Consider the following 14,777-nt stretch of genomic DNA (forward strand, 5'->3'; position numbering starts at 1 on the left):
CAAGGCCGCCCGCCAGCGCCCATTGGGCGCCAACACGCCAATCATCCCTCCGCAGCCTATCGGGACACCGCCCCGTCCCTGACGCCCACCCCCCGACTACTTACGCTTTGAACGGCCGGCGCCGCGCCCGCAGCCCATTGGGGAAGGCGACGCCGCTCGCGGAGTTGGGAGCACGCATTGGGCGGCGGGCTGGGCGGGCCCTGGGGCGGCCGCGCCCTCGGGAGGAAGCCCGGCCTGGGGGAGCCCGCGCGCCGATCGCCGGGCCTCACCTGGGCCGCACCTGCCGACCAGGGACGGCCCGCACAGGCGCGAGGCCCTGAAGAACAGGCACAAACGACAGGCCTTAGATCAACATTAGTATGTATTTATGCACAATAAAAACATTTACAAGTTGAACTGGAAATTTAAACAGAAGTTTAACAGCTCTTATTATATTAAATAACCAAAACACCTTTTATTCCCAAAATTGGTAAAGAATAAATAATATAATTTACAATATGGTACAAAAAATAACCAGGAAAGGCAGGCATTCTGCTTTATACATACACTGTATATGCATATTTATAATCTATAAAACAAATTCACATCTGAAACGAGCGGAGGCCTCGCTATGGCTTAACCGAGAAGGGAGAGAAGCGGGGCGGGGCGCGGGAGGCAGGGCCAGGGGCTTGGCTCCCCACACCTCACCCACCCCAAGGACACGCAGCCACTGTGATGTCAGGAGAGCCCCGACAGCCGCGAAGGCTGTGCTGTGGGTTTCTTTCCTTGGTTGTAAATTACTCTTTCCTTGCTTTCTTTTTTTTCCTTGAGACCGAGTTTCGCTCTTGTTGCCCGGGCTGGAGTGCAGTGGCGCGATCTCGATTCACCGCAACCTCCACCTCCGGGGTTCAAGCAATTCTCCTGCCTCAGCCTCCGTAAGTAGCTGGGATTACAGGCATGCGCCACCACGCCCAGCTAATTTTGTATTTTTAGTAGAGACGGGGTTTCTCCATGTTGGTCAGGCTGGTCTCATACTCCCGACCTCAGGTGATCCACCCACCTCAGCCTCCCAAAGTGCTGGGATTACAGGCGTGAGCCACTGTGCCAGGCCTCTTTCCTTGTTTTCTTAACACAAAGTGTCAAATTTCCTGACAAATGCATCGGCTAGAGTTCAAGGTTTAAAGAGAAAACACAACTGTCTTCCTCCTCCCTCGTTCCCGGTGTCTTATGCCCCACAACTTTCTTTGCAGAAGAAATTTTGAATTCAATGCTGTGATCTAATTAAAGAAAAGAGGTTATCCACCAGAAACGAGGCCATGGCCTCTCATGCCCAGAACCTGGAGGCACGGCAAAGCAAGAAGGCCAACCACAGAAACGCCGCCAAGACCCCCCACCTGAGCTGGCACCCTACAGCTACAAGATACAGAAGGACAGAACAGCCAGGAAGCCACGAACTAGGCATCCCGAGGCACGCAGTGCCTGCTCATCACACACATCCACACCACCATCAAGGCCAGAGGACTAACTGCCCTGGACCACAGATGCTCTGTCCCAATCTCCAGAAAAGGCGAATCAGCAAAGATCCAAGATCCCAGACAACGAAAGAGGGATTCGGGAAAGCTTTTTCTAAGAAACTGAGCTCATCTTAATTACAGCATGCTCAAATGCACAAAGGAAGCCACTGGCTCACACTGAGACGATCACTGCTTCTGTTGAAAAGGCAGAAGACGCAGGAAGTCTCTGTTTGGATCTTTTGAAAATTCTAGCCTTTAACAGTTGCCTATGTTTGTACACAAATATTCATTTAGGCCAGGAGAAAATGCATCCATTGTTTTCCTGCAACAAATGACACCATTTTCCCTTAATGTGGCAAGGAAATGCGTATCACCTGTCTAGTTAATAGAAAGGCAGAATCCTCTAGAACTCTGTCAGCTTTATTACAGGAGATGAGTCAGCCCGTGCTCCTCCCTAACCCATCTCCCCACTGGATGGCAATGGCTGCAGTCGGCTGCTCCGACGAGTTCACGCTGGAGCACCAAGTGGTAGGTGCTGTCTAAAGAGCCTACAAAAGCAGATCCTGACCTCCAAAACTTCACCCCACTTAGCTGTCAGGGGGTAAAAGGTGCCCTGACAAGCAGTTCACAAACCCTCCTGTCCCTGGCAAAAGCGCACGCAGCTCAGTGCTGTTAGGACTTGGCATCCCTGGTCCAGCCTGTGGGAGTATGAGAAAGCTAGCAGTGGTCTGAACTCAGCCTGGTATCCTAACCCTCTAGAGACGCAGCAAAGCCAGATACACAGAGGGAGATCTCCTTGTCTTCTCTGGCTCAATGAGATGCTAATTTCGGAAGCTGGTATATTTAGCACAAAACACAAGCGCTGTGGTTCAAACACTGCTGTCTCTCTCCCAATCAAGGGGCACCACGTTTCTTTTTTCACCCCCAAGAGGTTTGGGACTGTTTGCTTAAGATCTCATGCCAAGGGCTGAAGGAGGAAAGCCAGCTCAGGCAAGAGCTCTAAGAAAAACTCGTGAGACAAAAGAAGGAAGCTCTTGCCTGGAAGTCCACTGTCCTCTCCACGTCCTCCCATTGGTGCAGTGCAGGGCCTGCCTGTGGTCTACAGTGGCTGTGGTGGGCTGGTGAGACTGCAGGACAGAGGCATCCACCTGCTTGTCCGCACCAAAGACCTTTCCCTCCTCTTTTCACCTTCTCCACTGTGGACGGGGAGAGAAGCAGTGGAGGGGCTAGGGCTGGCCTTGAGGGCCGCTGCGTGCTACGTGTCGGGGAAGAGGAATGGTGGGGAGGAGAGAGAGTAGGTCCAAGTAGGTTAGGAAAGCACAATCAATCCCGGATGCCGCGGGGGATGAAATGAGGCAGGAGGGGAAAGATGGCGGCACAGGTATGGCCTGCCCAACACCTCTGTAGCAGCTCCAGGCCACACTGGATGTAGCTGGACGGTGACTCATGTGCTTGGAACTCCTGAGGCTGAGAAGGCAAAGGGGCCCTTGTTAGCTCTGTCCTGGGGAAAGACTGGATGTCGGGCTGTCTGCAGTAGGAACGCTGGTGACCCGAGAGGGCGCAAGAAGGGAGACCACCACTAAGGCATACATTTGGAGAGGTCTGACCGCATCCAGAGGTCTGGGCCCTCGTCTGGGTGTCCCAAATGGGAAGGAGACGCAGAAGTCTCAAGGCAAAGGTATGCAAGGGACTGAACACGTATGTCTGGCAAGCCCACACCAATGCCCGCGAGAGACTCTTTCCCTGCAGAGGCAGATCTGTCTCAAGTGCCAAACGGTCACACATCGAATTTAAGAACTTATCAGGAAAGTCTTCGCTGTGATCACATTAGCACTTAAGGGTCAACCCAGGAGGGAGAACGACACCTCAGACCACCTGGAAGCTTGCAAAGGGACACAGGAAGGAAACCAGCTACACAGGGGACTTCGTTCTTCCTCTTCCATGTCTCCTAACCCTTAAAACACAAGAAAAACATTTTCAACCAGCGTAGCAGGGTCCCAGGTAAAGTCCACACAACCTGCACAGTACAGGACTCTTCCTGCCCCCACTCCCTGGTAAGAGTCCGAACAAAACCTCTAGGGAGGGGAGGCACCAGCCCAGGTCCCCAGGACTCCGCAGCAGCCCTGCGATCGGCATCCGCGCGCTCGCTGCCTTGGGGTGTGACACCACCGGCACGAGCCCAGGCCACGTCCGACTGTCCTGCCCGTTACAGTCCACAGAGGGCACAGCTGATGAATGGCACAGGTTTGGCAGAAAGCAAGCAGCAGGGGCTGGGGTCTCCCCGCAGAGAGGGAGATCACAGCTCCTAGTGCACAGCAACTACACCAAGGCACACATACTCCCTTGTCTCAGAAGGAAATGCCACCGGAATGTCCAACACAACGATCGAGGCAGAGACGGGCTGAAATGGGATCACTATGCAGACCCTAACATGGGCGTGGTGAAGAACGGCTCTAGCACCACAGTGATTTCTAACGCTGGCCCTTCCCAGGAATTCGTCCTAGTCTCCTTGGATGCCGCTGCCTGCTGCTTGTAGGGAAGCAGCTCTGTGGCCACGTTCCTGCCTGTTGCAGTCTGGGCTGCAGAGACGCCTCTGTTCAGACCATCTTCTGGGGCTGCTGGGCTTGATCTACTTTTCTCTAGCTCGAAGAGGGCTTTATCCGCCACCAGGACATGTGGTCACTGGGACAGGTCACTGACAGCTGGGCCGCCTCCACCACCATCGAACAGAGCTTCTCGGCGGCCAGGCTCAGCGATGGACAACTCTTGGGCCAGGTCGTTGAACCGAGAAATGTAATCAATGCTGTTTTCGTTCATCATGCATACCAGCTGGGAATCCACAACCTGCAGGAAGAGGAGACAGGAAGAGCAAGTCACTGCGACTGGCTGGCCCTTCAGTGGAGGGCGGGTCCCTACACAGGACGAGAAGCTCCTGTCAACTCCTGCCATAGGAACCTAGCCATGGATGGCAGCCTAGGGCTCTGTGCAGAATTTCAGAATCACCTGTTACCTGCCCGCACAATCTTTAGATAAGTGCTTGCAGAGAACCTATGGTGTGCCTGGCACATCTGATGGCTGGGATGAGGGTGCTGGTCCCCCCTGCCCACCATGAGACCTAAGGGGGAAGTCACCCAATAGGTAGACAGAAAGTACGCAGCAGACACAGGGACTGGGGGCAGCCTACGGAAACAGAAGCAGAGTGAGGGGAGGGAGTGTGCCGGGGGAAGGGCGCCAGAAAGGGTGCTCCAGGGACTGGGACCCGAGCTGGAGGTGGGGTAAAACCCACAGAGTCATGAGGACAGGTGAGGGGCACGTTCCTGTCAAGAGACATGAGGACAGGTGCGGGCACGTTCCCGTCAGAGACCTGAGGACAGGTGGGGGCACGTTCCGTCAGGAGACATAAGAACAGGTGGGGGCACGTTCCCGTCAGAGACATGAGGACAGGTGGGGGCACGTTCCCGTCGGAGTCCCAAGGACATGGGGTAAGGACACATTCCCATCGGTCCTGAGGACATGTGGGGAGTATGTTCCCGTCAGAGACATGAGGACACGTGGGGAGAACGTTCCTTTTTAAAGAAGCAACAGGCATGTTCCCTGAGACAGGAAAAGGCTTTGACTGAAAAGTACAACCAAGGTGGTGGCCACGACACAGTGTGTGGGGCAGCATGGAGCTGAGATAGACAGGAGCCTCAGCGCCAGGATCTTGTCCCATGAGCAAACACGTGGAATTGCCGTTTTCACCGCTTATCATCTGCGTCCTGCTCTAGAGCAGAAGCCTCATGAGGACAGAGGCCATTGTTTGCACACAGTAGACCCTGCGAAAATATTCCTTAATGAACTGCATGACACCGTGAATGCAAGAAGTCTGGAAAATTCTGAGTAGAGCTATGGCGTAAATGAAATTTTATGCTTTTATTATGGGAAATGTCAGACAAATTAACATTTGTTTTCAAAAGCAGAGCAAAGAGTAATTCTCCTTCCCCTGTGTGTCCATCATCAGCTCCCACCCCTTTCATCCCAGGGCCACCCAGCTCTACCCCCGCCCCTCCCCTTCACACGAGCCCTTTCATCCACAAATGCCTCAGACCATCCTTCCAGAGGACGACGATCTGCTGACAAACACACTCACGTTCTGAGTGGAGGGCTCTAGGGAAAATTCCATGTTAAATGCTGACTTGCTCTTTCTGCAGGTGAATACGTGTTTGCATTACTCACAACGGGCAGCGTTTCACAAATACTAACTGCACCCTTTCTCCGCTACTCACTCCCATGTGCCATCCGTTGTCCAGGATTTTATTAAAGGTGCAAATTCTGACTGGGGTGAGGCTAACACTCTACATTTCTGACTCCAAGGGGCTCCTGTCACTGGGCTGTGGCCCGTCCTTTCAGCAGCAAGGTCCTGGCATGCTGCCTCAGGGCTCGCACACAAGGCCCGTCTCCGCAGAGTCCAGCACTTAGGAACATGCGCACAAACACAGGAAGAGGCAGAGACCAGCTTCTCGGGAAACACCAGACTCCAAGGCGTGCTCTGGAGAATGACTCTGGGGCCGAGCAGGTTTGAGAAACGCCACACGCTGCGGGATGGGGGTCTGCTCTATTAATTGTGTCTATGTGTATTATTTGGCCAAAATTTTCAGTCATATCATACTACGGCTTGGCCTGGAATTCTCCAAAGCCTGCCCATGAGTTCATCATCTCAAGAGTCACGATTCTCATTTGGATACTGGGTAGCGGAGGTGTCCGTGAGAAACAGGTGTTTTGAGCTTTTTTGGATCCAGGGTTTCCCTCAAATATCTGCCTACAAAATCCTCAAGGAACACCTACCAATGTCCCAACATTGTGGGGACTAGATTTGGGGAATGCTGCTCCAGGACTTTCACACGGGCTAAGCCCATGTAGGCGATCTCCTGGACCTGGAGTTCCCTCTCTGTCCATAGAGCCCTCACACAATTGCTCACACACCTGCCACTCTGCACCGTACATCACAGTGAAACGGGCCTGTCTTCACCCTGCAAGCCTGACTTGCCCACGAATGCCATGCAAACCATGTGGTGGAGGCCTTGGGGGCTACAACCAGATGGCCTGGCCAACAACAAGAGGGACGCTGCACCTGGCCAAAAGAGGACAGTCACAAACCACGTTTCGCCTTTGCATCAAGAACCTGCCCCAGTGACTCCTCCTATCACTACCCTGGGCGTGGGAGAAGCATGAGGACAGCAGAGCCCGTCTCAGCTCCCCTGCACCGCAGCTCAATGTGACACAGAGACACTGCTCAAAGGTCCTGCTGTTAGGATGGGAGCACCTACAACACAACTGCTGCAACCACCCCTTACTCCTCCACCATGGTACCTGCACCTCAGCATCTCACAGCCAGTGAAGGACAGGTGACATCCCCACTTGGCTCTGGCTGCCTTCAGAGACCCTGCTCTACCCGCCAGACCAGGGCTCCCAGTTCAGAGACCTGCAGAACTCAGCTGTGACTAAGTCTGTCATTCTGCATGTGGGGACGAGAGCCAGCCTAGCACCCCCAGATCTCTCCATTCTCAGTAGTCAGGGACCCGAGTGTGTACGTGCTGTCTCCTTATCTTCCACTCTTGGCAAACAGCTCTTACTAACCCACAGGTGTGCAGGAAGAGTGCTGGCAACCCCTGGCACGAGGGGTGGTGGCCAGGTGCAGCTGTGAGGTCAATGCACTCACCTCTGCGACATCAGCCAGGGACCTGGACACAAATGAGTCCCGCGAGTTTCCGTCCAACAAGCTGGGGCCAAGCAAGGAGGTGCCACTGTTGGTCCCAATGGGAGTTGGCAACATCTTGCGGCTCTTCTCTGGGGAGATGAAGCTTGCTGCAGAGAAAAGGCCAGAGGAAAACACCCTGAACCCTGTCTGGTCTGGACCAGTCCAGCAGAAGGGTCCTGAGGCTGGGGGCAGCCAGGCCAAGCCCCGGCCCCAACCCCAGCTCCGGCCCTGGCCCCGGCCCCGGCCTCGGCCCCAATCCACAGACTTGTGCAAAGAGCTTCCGAGAGATTCAACACGCCGTGATGAGCTCTTCTCGTTTAACACGCCTTCATGCATACAGAGGTACACCTTTTCCATGAGTCCCACGGTCTCCTGTTCTCACCGCCACCCCCACCCCCACCCCCATCACCGTCTCTCACTCTCACTGCCATCCCCCACTCCCATACTTTCTTCTGTGTGACTAGTCTCATGCAGGTTGTTTCCAACTTTAATTTTTTTTGTTTTTTGAGATGGAGTCTCGCTCTGTCGCCCAAGCTGGAGTGCAGTGGCACAACCTTGGCTCACTGCAAGCTCCGCTTCCTGGGTTCACGCCATTCTCCCGCCTCAGCCTCCCGCGTAGCTGAGACTACAGGAGCTCATCTCCACACCCAGCTAATTTTTTATATTTTTAGTAGACACAGGGTTTCACCATTCACAGGATGGTCTCGATCTCCTGACCTTGCCATCCGCCTGCCTCAGCCTCCCAAAGGGCTGGCATTACAGGCGTGAGCCACCGTGCCCGGCCTTTTAATTTTTTTTTAAGGCAGGCTCTCACTCTTGCCCAGGCTACAGTGCAGTGATGATCATGGCTCACTGAAGCCTCGAATTCAGAGGCTCAAGCAATCCTCCCACCTCAGCCTCCCAACTTGCCGGGACTATAGGCATGCACCACCACACCTGGCTCATTTTAAAATTTTCTGTAGAGACGAGGTCTCTCTATGCTACCAAGGCTGGTCTCAAACTCCTGGCCTCAAGCAATCCTCCTACTTCGGCCTCCCAAAGTACTGGGATTACAGACATGAGCCACTATGCCTGCCCTGTTTCCAGTTTTTCATGATTCACATGTGACTGTCGAAACATCTGCACTGCTACATGCGACAAAAGGAAACGCTTGCAGGGTGCGGGTCCCTCCCAGCACCTCCCAGACCCAAAGTGCCCAACGGTTCAGGGCTGTCAGGCACGGTGCCCACCATGCCTGATGTGCCCAGCCGCAAGCCCTGGCCCCGTACAACTGTGGGCACGAAGACCCCAGATATCCTAACCGGAGCTCTCTCTGGGCAGGCAACAGCAGCAGGGTGTGTCTTTGCCTACTGCACCCCCTTCCCGCCACACTTGCTACCCAGTGGGCAAACGGACAGTGCGGTAGGATGATGAACACGTCCTCTGAACTCTCCAATCTGTATTCAAGAATGTGCCAGGTGGCAGCTGGACCACCCACTTCTGAATACCTTACTGACCACAGAAAGAGAAGAGCCAAGAGAGTGCCAAGAGAGAACCCTCGAGAGAACCCTAGTGGGGAGCGGCCAGGTACCTGAACAGACTGGGAAGGCACACAGAACCCAGCATCTGGGCTCACGAGAAGATTCTAGGTCTCCACTGGGTTGTGGGTTACAAGGCTGTACGTGCTTGCCACAGCTTGGTGAACTGTACACTAAAAATGTGTTACACCCACATGTAAATTACACCCAAAAATATTAACTCAGAAAAATACAAACACTTGAGAAGTGAACAAGCCAACAGTCCTCGTGGGAGTTTGAGTAGAGTGAGAATCCAGCGTCCCACCGACCCCAGCCCCTGCTCTGGGAAAGGAGACAGAAGCCCTGCCCATACACTCACCAAACAGGCTGCTGAGCGAGGAGTCGGTGGAATCACTGGGGTACCACTGGGGGTCGTGGGTGGGAGAGGCGATCCAGTGTGGCTGCGGGCTGCTGGACGGGGAGGGAAGGCTCTTGGAACTGTCACTGCCGTTCAGTTTTGCTGGAGAAAGAGGGACCCCTTCACCTGCCAACCAAGACCCCAGATCAGAAACGCCTTGCTGTGGGCAGTGAATGGCACCTCGCTCCTCCAGTCCACCACGGAGAAGGCAGCAGGGCCGCAGGGCTCTGCCCTGCTGAACCAGATAGATGGCATGGCTCTGCAGGTAAGGAGCACAGCATCTGCAGAATAGCTCTGCAGGGCGGAAGGGCGCAGCACAGAGCGAAGGTGACAGCAGTGGCCACCACAGATTCCACGTGAGTCACCTCATGGCACCCACAGCAGCCCTGGGAGCTGTACCTTATTCTCAACTTACTGCTTAGGAAAGGGAGGTTCAACAAGTTGGTGATCTGCCCAAGACTTCATGCTGACACACTGAACTCACAACTCTCTGAACCCACAGGCTGCGTCACACCAGTGAGCAACAAACCACTGCTCCCAGGAGCTTTGTCCCAGACAGCAGGTGAGACCAAAGCCCACAAGGCCAGTCCAACTGCTTCATAAGCTGTGCAAGACCCGCAGGCTGCCTGCTCAGGTTCAAGATCAACTAGGAAAATACTGTGTGATCCCCAGGCTGAAGAGCGCCTGGGGGCCATCCCACTGTCTGGCCTGAAGGTCAGGAGCAAGCCTACCAGGCCATCAGCTGTCTCAGGTCCCACAGGTACCTTATCCACCTGCAACGTCCCTGCCGGAGCCAGACAGCACCTTGTAGGTGGCAGGTTTTCAATTCGTAAAAATCACAAAACTGGAATATCCTAGGAAGTGTGGCAGACACTGGGGCAGGAGATCAACACCTGATGACAGGAAGGGCTGTGAGGCCGCCTTGCCCTTACCGTACTGACCGGAGCTGATGGCGATTTCTATGATGGAGTCGCTAATGTGTGTGGCAGGCTCGCCCTGTGACAGCGCATCCTCAGGCGGGCCGGGCAGGGAGATGTCGAGCAGAGCAGAGACATCTGGTGGAGACAGCCGGGTGCTGGAGCTCTCTGACGAGGACAACGGTGTGGAGATGCCATTCTGGAGAGGGCCCTTAGGCAGCTCAGATAAGGACAGAACGGGCGAGCCCTGCTGGGAGACAGGTATTTTTCAGACACAACCAGGTCTACCAGAACCCACGACAAGGGAGGGAACGCCAGCTTAGTCTCCTAGCTTGTGGCAAATCAACAGGGTGACGAGCGCTGCAGTCACCTCCTCCCTCCAACTCAGGAACACACTCGGGGAATTTATTTCTCCCAAAAACACTCAGTATGGCAGAGTCAGAAGGTCAGGTTGCAGTGACCTGAACCTACTTTGACTGCTGCCAGAAAGAGAGTGGGGGCTGGGGGAGTTACTAGCTGACAGCCTCCTCCTCCCAGAAAGCTGAGTTCTTCCAGAGCTGGGTCTGAAACAGCCTGCCTCAGAGAGGGGAGCAGGGAAGTCTGAGGTGGCGGACAGTTGTATTCGTTTATCCACCCTGGGCAGTTGGCCCAGCAGGCAGAAGAACAGCAAAGCCACTGCACAATCTAGGAGAGAAGCCAGGCCACGGCATGACTGCAGGTGGCAGCTCACGGCACTGGAGGGAGTCCTGGGGCAGCTGCTCTGCCCAGCAGCCCAAGAGCACACTCTACCTGGAAACCGTCTGCCACTGGTTCCTGCTCAGGCCTCGAAGGGATGCTGACGAACGGGTCGGAGCCCTGCAGGAACAGCACGCCCATGAGCAGCTGCAGGGTGCACCAGATGCCACCCATACCCTCGCCCGCGACAGAGTTCCGGAAAAAGAGGTGTTCCTTCCCCCTGGCCTCCTAACAGCAGAGGGACAGTAAACGGACAGGAGTCTAAGGTTGAAAACGCTGAAAGGCTACTTTCAGGTGTGGGTCCTGTACTTGCAAGTTTTTGTTGCTTCCAAGGGTCAAGTAAAGTCCTATGAGGAAGTCAACCTTGTAGCAGGCAGGGCTGGGCTCCCTGGAGTCTTAACAGCATCAGCCCACCTCACCCTCCTTGGGGCAGCTCTGAAGTGGCCATGGGAGGCCAGAGAAGCCAGGTGCGCTTGGAGCCTCATAAAGGAGCAATGGCCAAGGCCATGCAGGCTGCTATCTTCCCAGATGAAAGGGATGCTCAGTGGGTCCGAGCAGTGTTGTGGGCTCGCTGCTGCCAGCTTGGTTACAGTCACTCTCAGATAGAGCTATGTTTCCACACCATCTCAGCTCTGGGTTCTCCAGTGCCACATGGCAAGCCTGCCCCCAACTTTTCTTCAGTGGCTCTCGACGCCTCTCCTGCTTTGTACTACACAGAGCTTGCTCACGCCACGGCACCCCTGGTCCGGAGACTCTCCTCCAAAGGCAGAGCTGGAGTCCAGGGTGATCTCAGCCCCACGGCTTTGGTGTCCACACCAGAAGTTGGTGGTAATGCCGAAAAGCCCTTCTAAGCATACTCACCCCCACGGCGGGGAGGGCGTCTCCATCCTGGTGAGTTCCAGCGGAGTCCTGCCCCGAGATGGCACCCGCCACCTCGTCTGAAGACAGTGGAGAGATGCCAGACAAGCCCTCGGGGTCCAAGGCAGGGAGGGGGTTCCCAGAGAGGATGCCGGCACTCGTAGCTGCTAAGTCGATAGCACCTGGCAACAAAAAGGACGCTGCACTTCTCTGCTCTACTGACAACCCATGAGATGTCCCAAGAGGGCGCGGGGAACAGCTTCTCCCTCACACCTCATGTCAATGCAAGAGCCAAGGGCTTAGACGTTCTCGGTGAAGGGTAATGAGACATTATGATTTGGAGAAGAAGACATTCAAAAAACCTGGTCACAAAAACATCCCTCAGAGGCTCACTCAGTGGCTGTGGCCATGCAGGTACAGACTTACTGGCCAGGTGACTCGTGGCCTGGGGTGGAAGGACCTTGGGCACGATCGGCCGAGACAGAGCTGCTTTGGTCAGAGAAGACTGGATGGGCCGGAACGAACCTCTCCCTGCGAGGGCGAGGGCAAAAGCAGACATGTCGAGCCCGCCCACCGTGCCCTCACAGCAGGATGGGGCCACAGCGGGCTTCCTGTACAGCCACTGTTGGGAGTGTGGGAGCCGAGCCAAGCTGGAAGCCACTGAACATTCCAAATGCTAATGTGAGGAGTCAGAGGTCACACAGGCCCCCAAAGTGACACAAGCTCTGGCACCCACCACTGTGCCTCCCAGGAGCTACTGGAAGGCTGCGATCACCACTGCCACCCTGTGGAAAGGGCTCTGTAAGGGTGACAAGCCCGAGCTGAGGTACAGGCCCCGGGGCAGTCAGAGCATCAGATTCTGGACTCAGATGCTGCCACTGCAATTTGGTTTTATCTTGCCAGGCTTTCCACAGTTGAAAACTGACAAGTAGGCAGGAGAAAAAGCAATCGACAGCTGTAAGTGTCTTGCGGTAAGTCAGGGAGAGAGGTGGAAGTCAACACTGGTAGAAAAGGGAAGTCACAGTATGTGCTTCATTAGAGGTTTCTCCCTGTGTAAGATCTACTGCAAGGAGCCAAGGCCCCCACTGAATGTACAGACTGGTGGAAGCATAATCCATACACACCAAGAACACATCCACTACATAAAACGGCTGACAAGACGTTACGTATACAGAGCAGACAAGAGATGCAACTCGAACCAAGCCAAGCGCCTCACACAAGGCCATCTGAGGCCACAGACGAAGGACACCCTTTGGACTAGCCGCCCCGCCCGCCACTGCAGCCTGCGGCCCAGCACATAGACATAGGGCACACTAGGTGTTTGTCGGTAGAATGAACAAAGGAATGCCTGAAAACAAGCCATGGAAATAAGCACCCATTGTTTCCAAAGCCAGGGCCCTCATGTGAGGAGGAGGGACAAGCTACCCCAAGAAAGCTCAGGGTCCTTACCAGTGACAGAAGAGTTAGACAGGATGGAGAAGGAACAAACGTTGTGGGACTGGTTTTCCGACGGTCTAGGGAGCAGCGTTCTCTGCGGGAAAATGGTAAACAATCAAGGTGATCAAACTCCCACGCCAAAAAGTCACTCCCAGTTACAAAGGAATGTCCCAAATAAGAGGGTGCTCAGCATAGCCAGGTGGGGCTCTTCTTCCAGAGCCGACGACGCAGGGTGCCTGGGACCGTCCCAGACGGTTAGGACCTGTGCACCCCAAGCCTCAGTTAGGTTCTCTCTGAAACAAACCCAGGTAATCAAACCTTTCCCAGGGAAAACTGGAGGAATGTCACAGTGATCCACTTTTTTTTTTGAGGTGGAGTCTTGCTCTGTCACCCAGGCTAGAGTGCAGTGGTGCAATCCTGGCTCACTGAAATCTCTGCCTCCCAGGTTCAAGTGATTCTCCTGCTGCAGCCTCCCAAGTAGCTGGGATTACAGGCACTCACCACCATGCCCAGCTAATTTTTGTATTTGTAGTAGAGACGGGGTTTCACCATGTTGGCCAGGCTGGTCCTGAACTCCTGACCTCAGGTGATCCACCCGCTTCGGCCTCCCAAAGTGCTGGGATTACAGGTGTGAGCCACCGCGCCCGGCCTGATCCACTTTTAATCCAGAACTTTCTTCTGGATTTGACTGGAATGCAACTAGTCATATAAACCTGTTTATAACCACTGGACATGGACTTTTATGAGTGACACCCCCAATTCTGGGCTTCCTCACACATGGGGTAAGGAAAATAAAGTCACTGCTTGTAACACGCAGGCACCAAAGGGCATGAAGTGCTCCTTCACAGGGCTTTTGTGTGTGAATAATTAGGCCCAATGTGCTACAGCAGGTTTGAGTGACAAGGACTACCATCTGAGAAACCGTGCTCATCACTGAAACTGCTAGCGATCCAGAGAAAACACGGACAGAAGTGTCTCTCGACCTACAAGCGTCTGAGGCACTTCGGCCTCTGGGGTGCCGCTGCAGTTCCCTGACCCTTGGAAATGCCCCAGGACACCGGCGTCGGAGAGACTGGAGAGGAGGTGCTACTAGAGACAGCGGTACGCTGCAGCCTAGTAGCGTGAACTTTCACTCCAAAGGCTACACTTTTCATAGCAGAGATTGACACACTTTTTCCGTAAAGGGCCAGGTAGGAAATATTTGAGGTTTTGGGGCCATACTTAACCGTGCCCGTGTGGAAAACAGTAGATAGTACAGAAATGAATCATCATGGCTGTGTGCCAGTAAAACTTTATTTACAAAAATATGATGTGGAAAAGAACACATATTGTACGATCCCATTTATAGGAAATGCCCAGAACAGACAAATCCATAGAGACAGAAAGTGGATTTGTGGTTGCCGAGGGCTGGCAGGAGAAGCAACGTGAGTTCACAGGGGCAGGGCTTCCTTTCTGGGTGGTAATATTCTGGGATTAGACCATGGCGATGGTCGTACACCTTGTGACCACTGAGTCATAAGGTTTCAATGGGCAAACATTACGATATGTGAATTCTCTATCTATAAAGCTGTTTTAAATTAAACAAAACAACAGTCAGGCTGGAAGTGGCCCTGGGCCATAGTTTCCAACCCTGGTCTTAGTCTGAACAAAGAACACCTAAGACTCAGCAGGCATCTTTTTTCCTAA

At 54.2% G+C, this 14,777-nt stretch overlaps 1 protein-coding gene across 1 annotated transcript in view; it reads right to left on the bottom strand.

Moving 5' to 3' along the window:
* Positions 1-343: 343 nt before the first annotated feature.
* CRAMP1L (Crm, cramped-like (Drosophila)) overlaps positions 344-14,777 on the bottom strand; it is a 62,492-nt gene continuing 48,058 nt past the window's right edge. The window contains exons 13-20 of the mRNA XM_011957475.1: positions 13,104-13,185; positions 12,081-12,185; positions 11,658-11,836; positions 10,851-10,916; positions 10,077-10,308; positions 9,106-9,270; positions 7,192-7,337; positions 344-4,337 (exon numbers count right to left, since the gene is read on the bottom strand). Coding sequence (XP_011812865.1) covers positions 4,173-4,337; positions 7,192-7,337; positions 9,106-9,270; positions 10,077-10,308; positions 10,851-10,916; positions 11,658-11,836; positions 12,081-12,185; positions 13,104-13,185 — 1,140 coding nt within the window. The 3' untranslated portion in view covers positions 344-4,172. The remainder of the gene's footprint in view (positions 4,338-7,191; positions 7,338-9,105; positions 9,271-10,076; positions 10,309-10,850; positions 10,917-11,657; positions 11,837-12,080; positions 12,186-13,103; positions 13,186-14,777) is intronic.

Source organism: Colobus angolensis, unplaced genomic scaffold (assembly GCF_000951035.1).
Source record: "Colobus angolensis palliatus isolate OR3802 unplaced genomic scaffold, Cang.pa_1.0 Scaffold443, whole genome shotgun sequence".
Lineage (NCBI taxonomy): Eukaryota > Metazoa > Chordata > Mammalia > Primates > Cercopithecidae > Colobus > Colobus angolensis.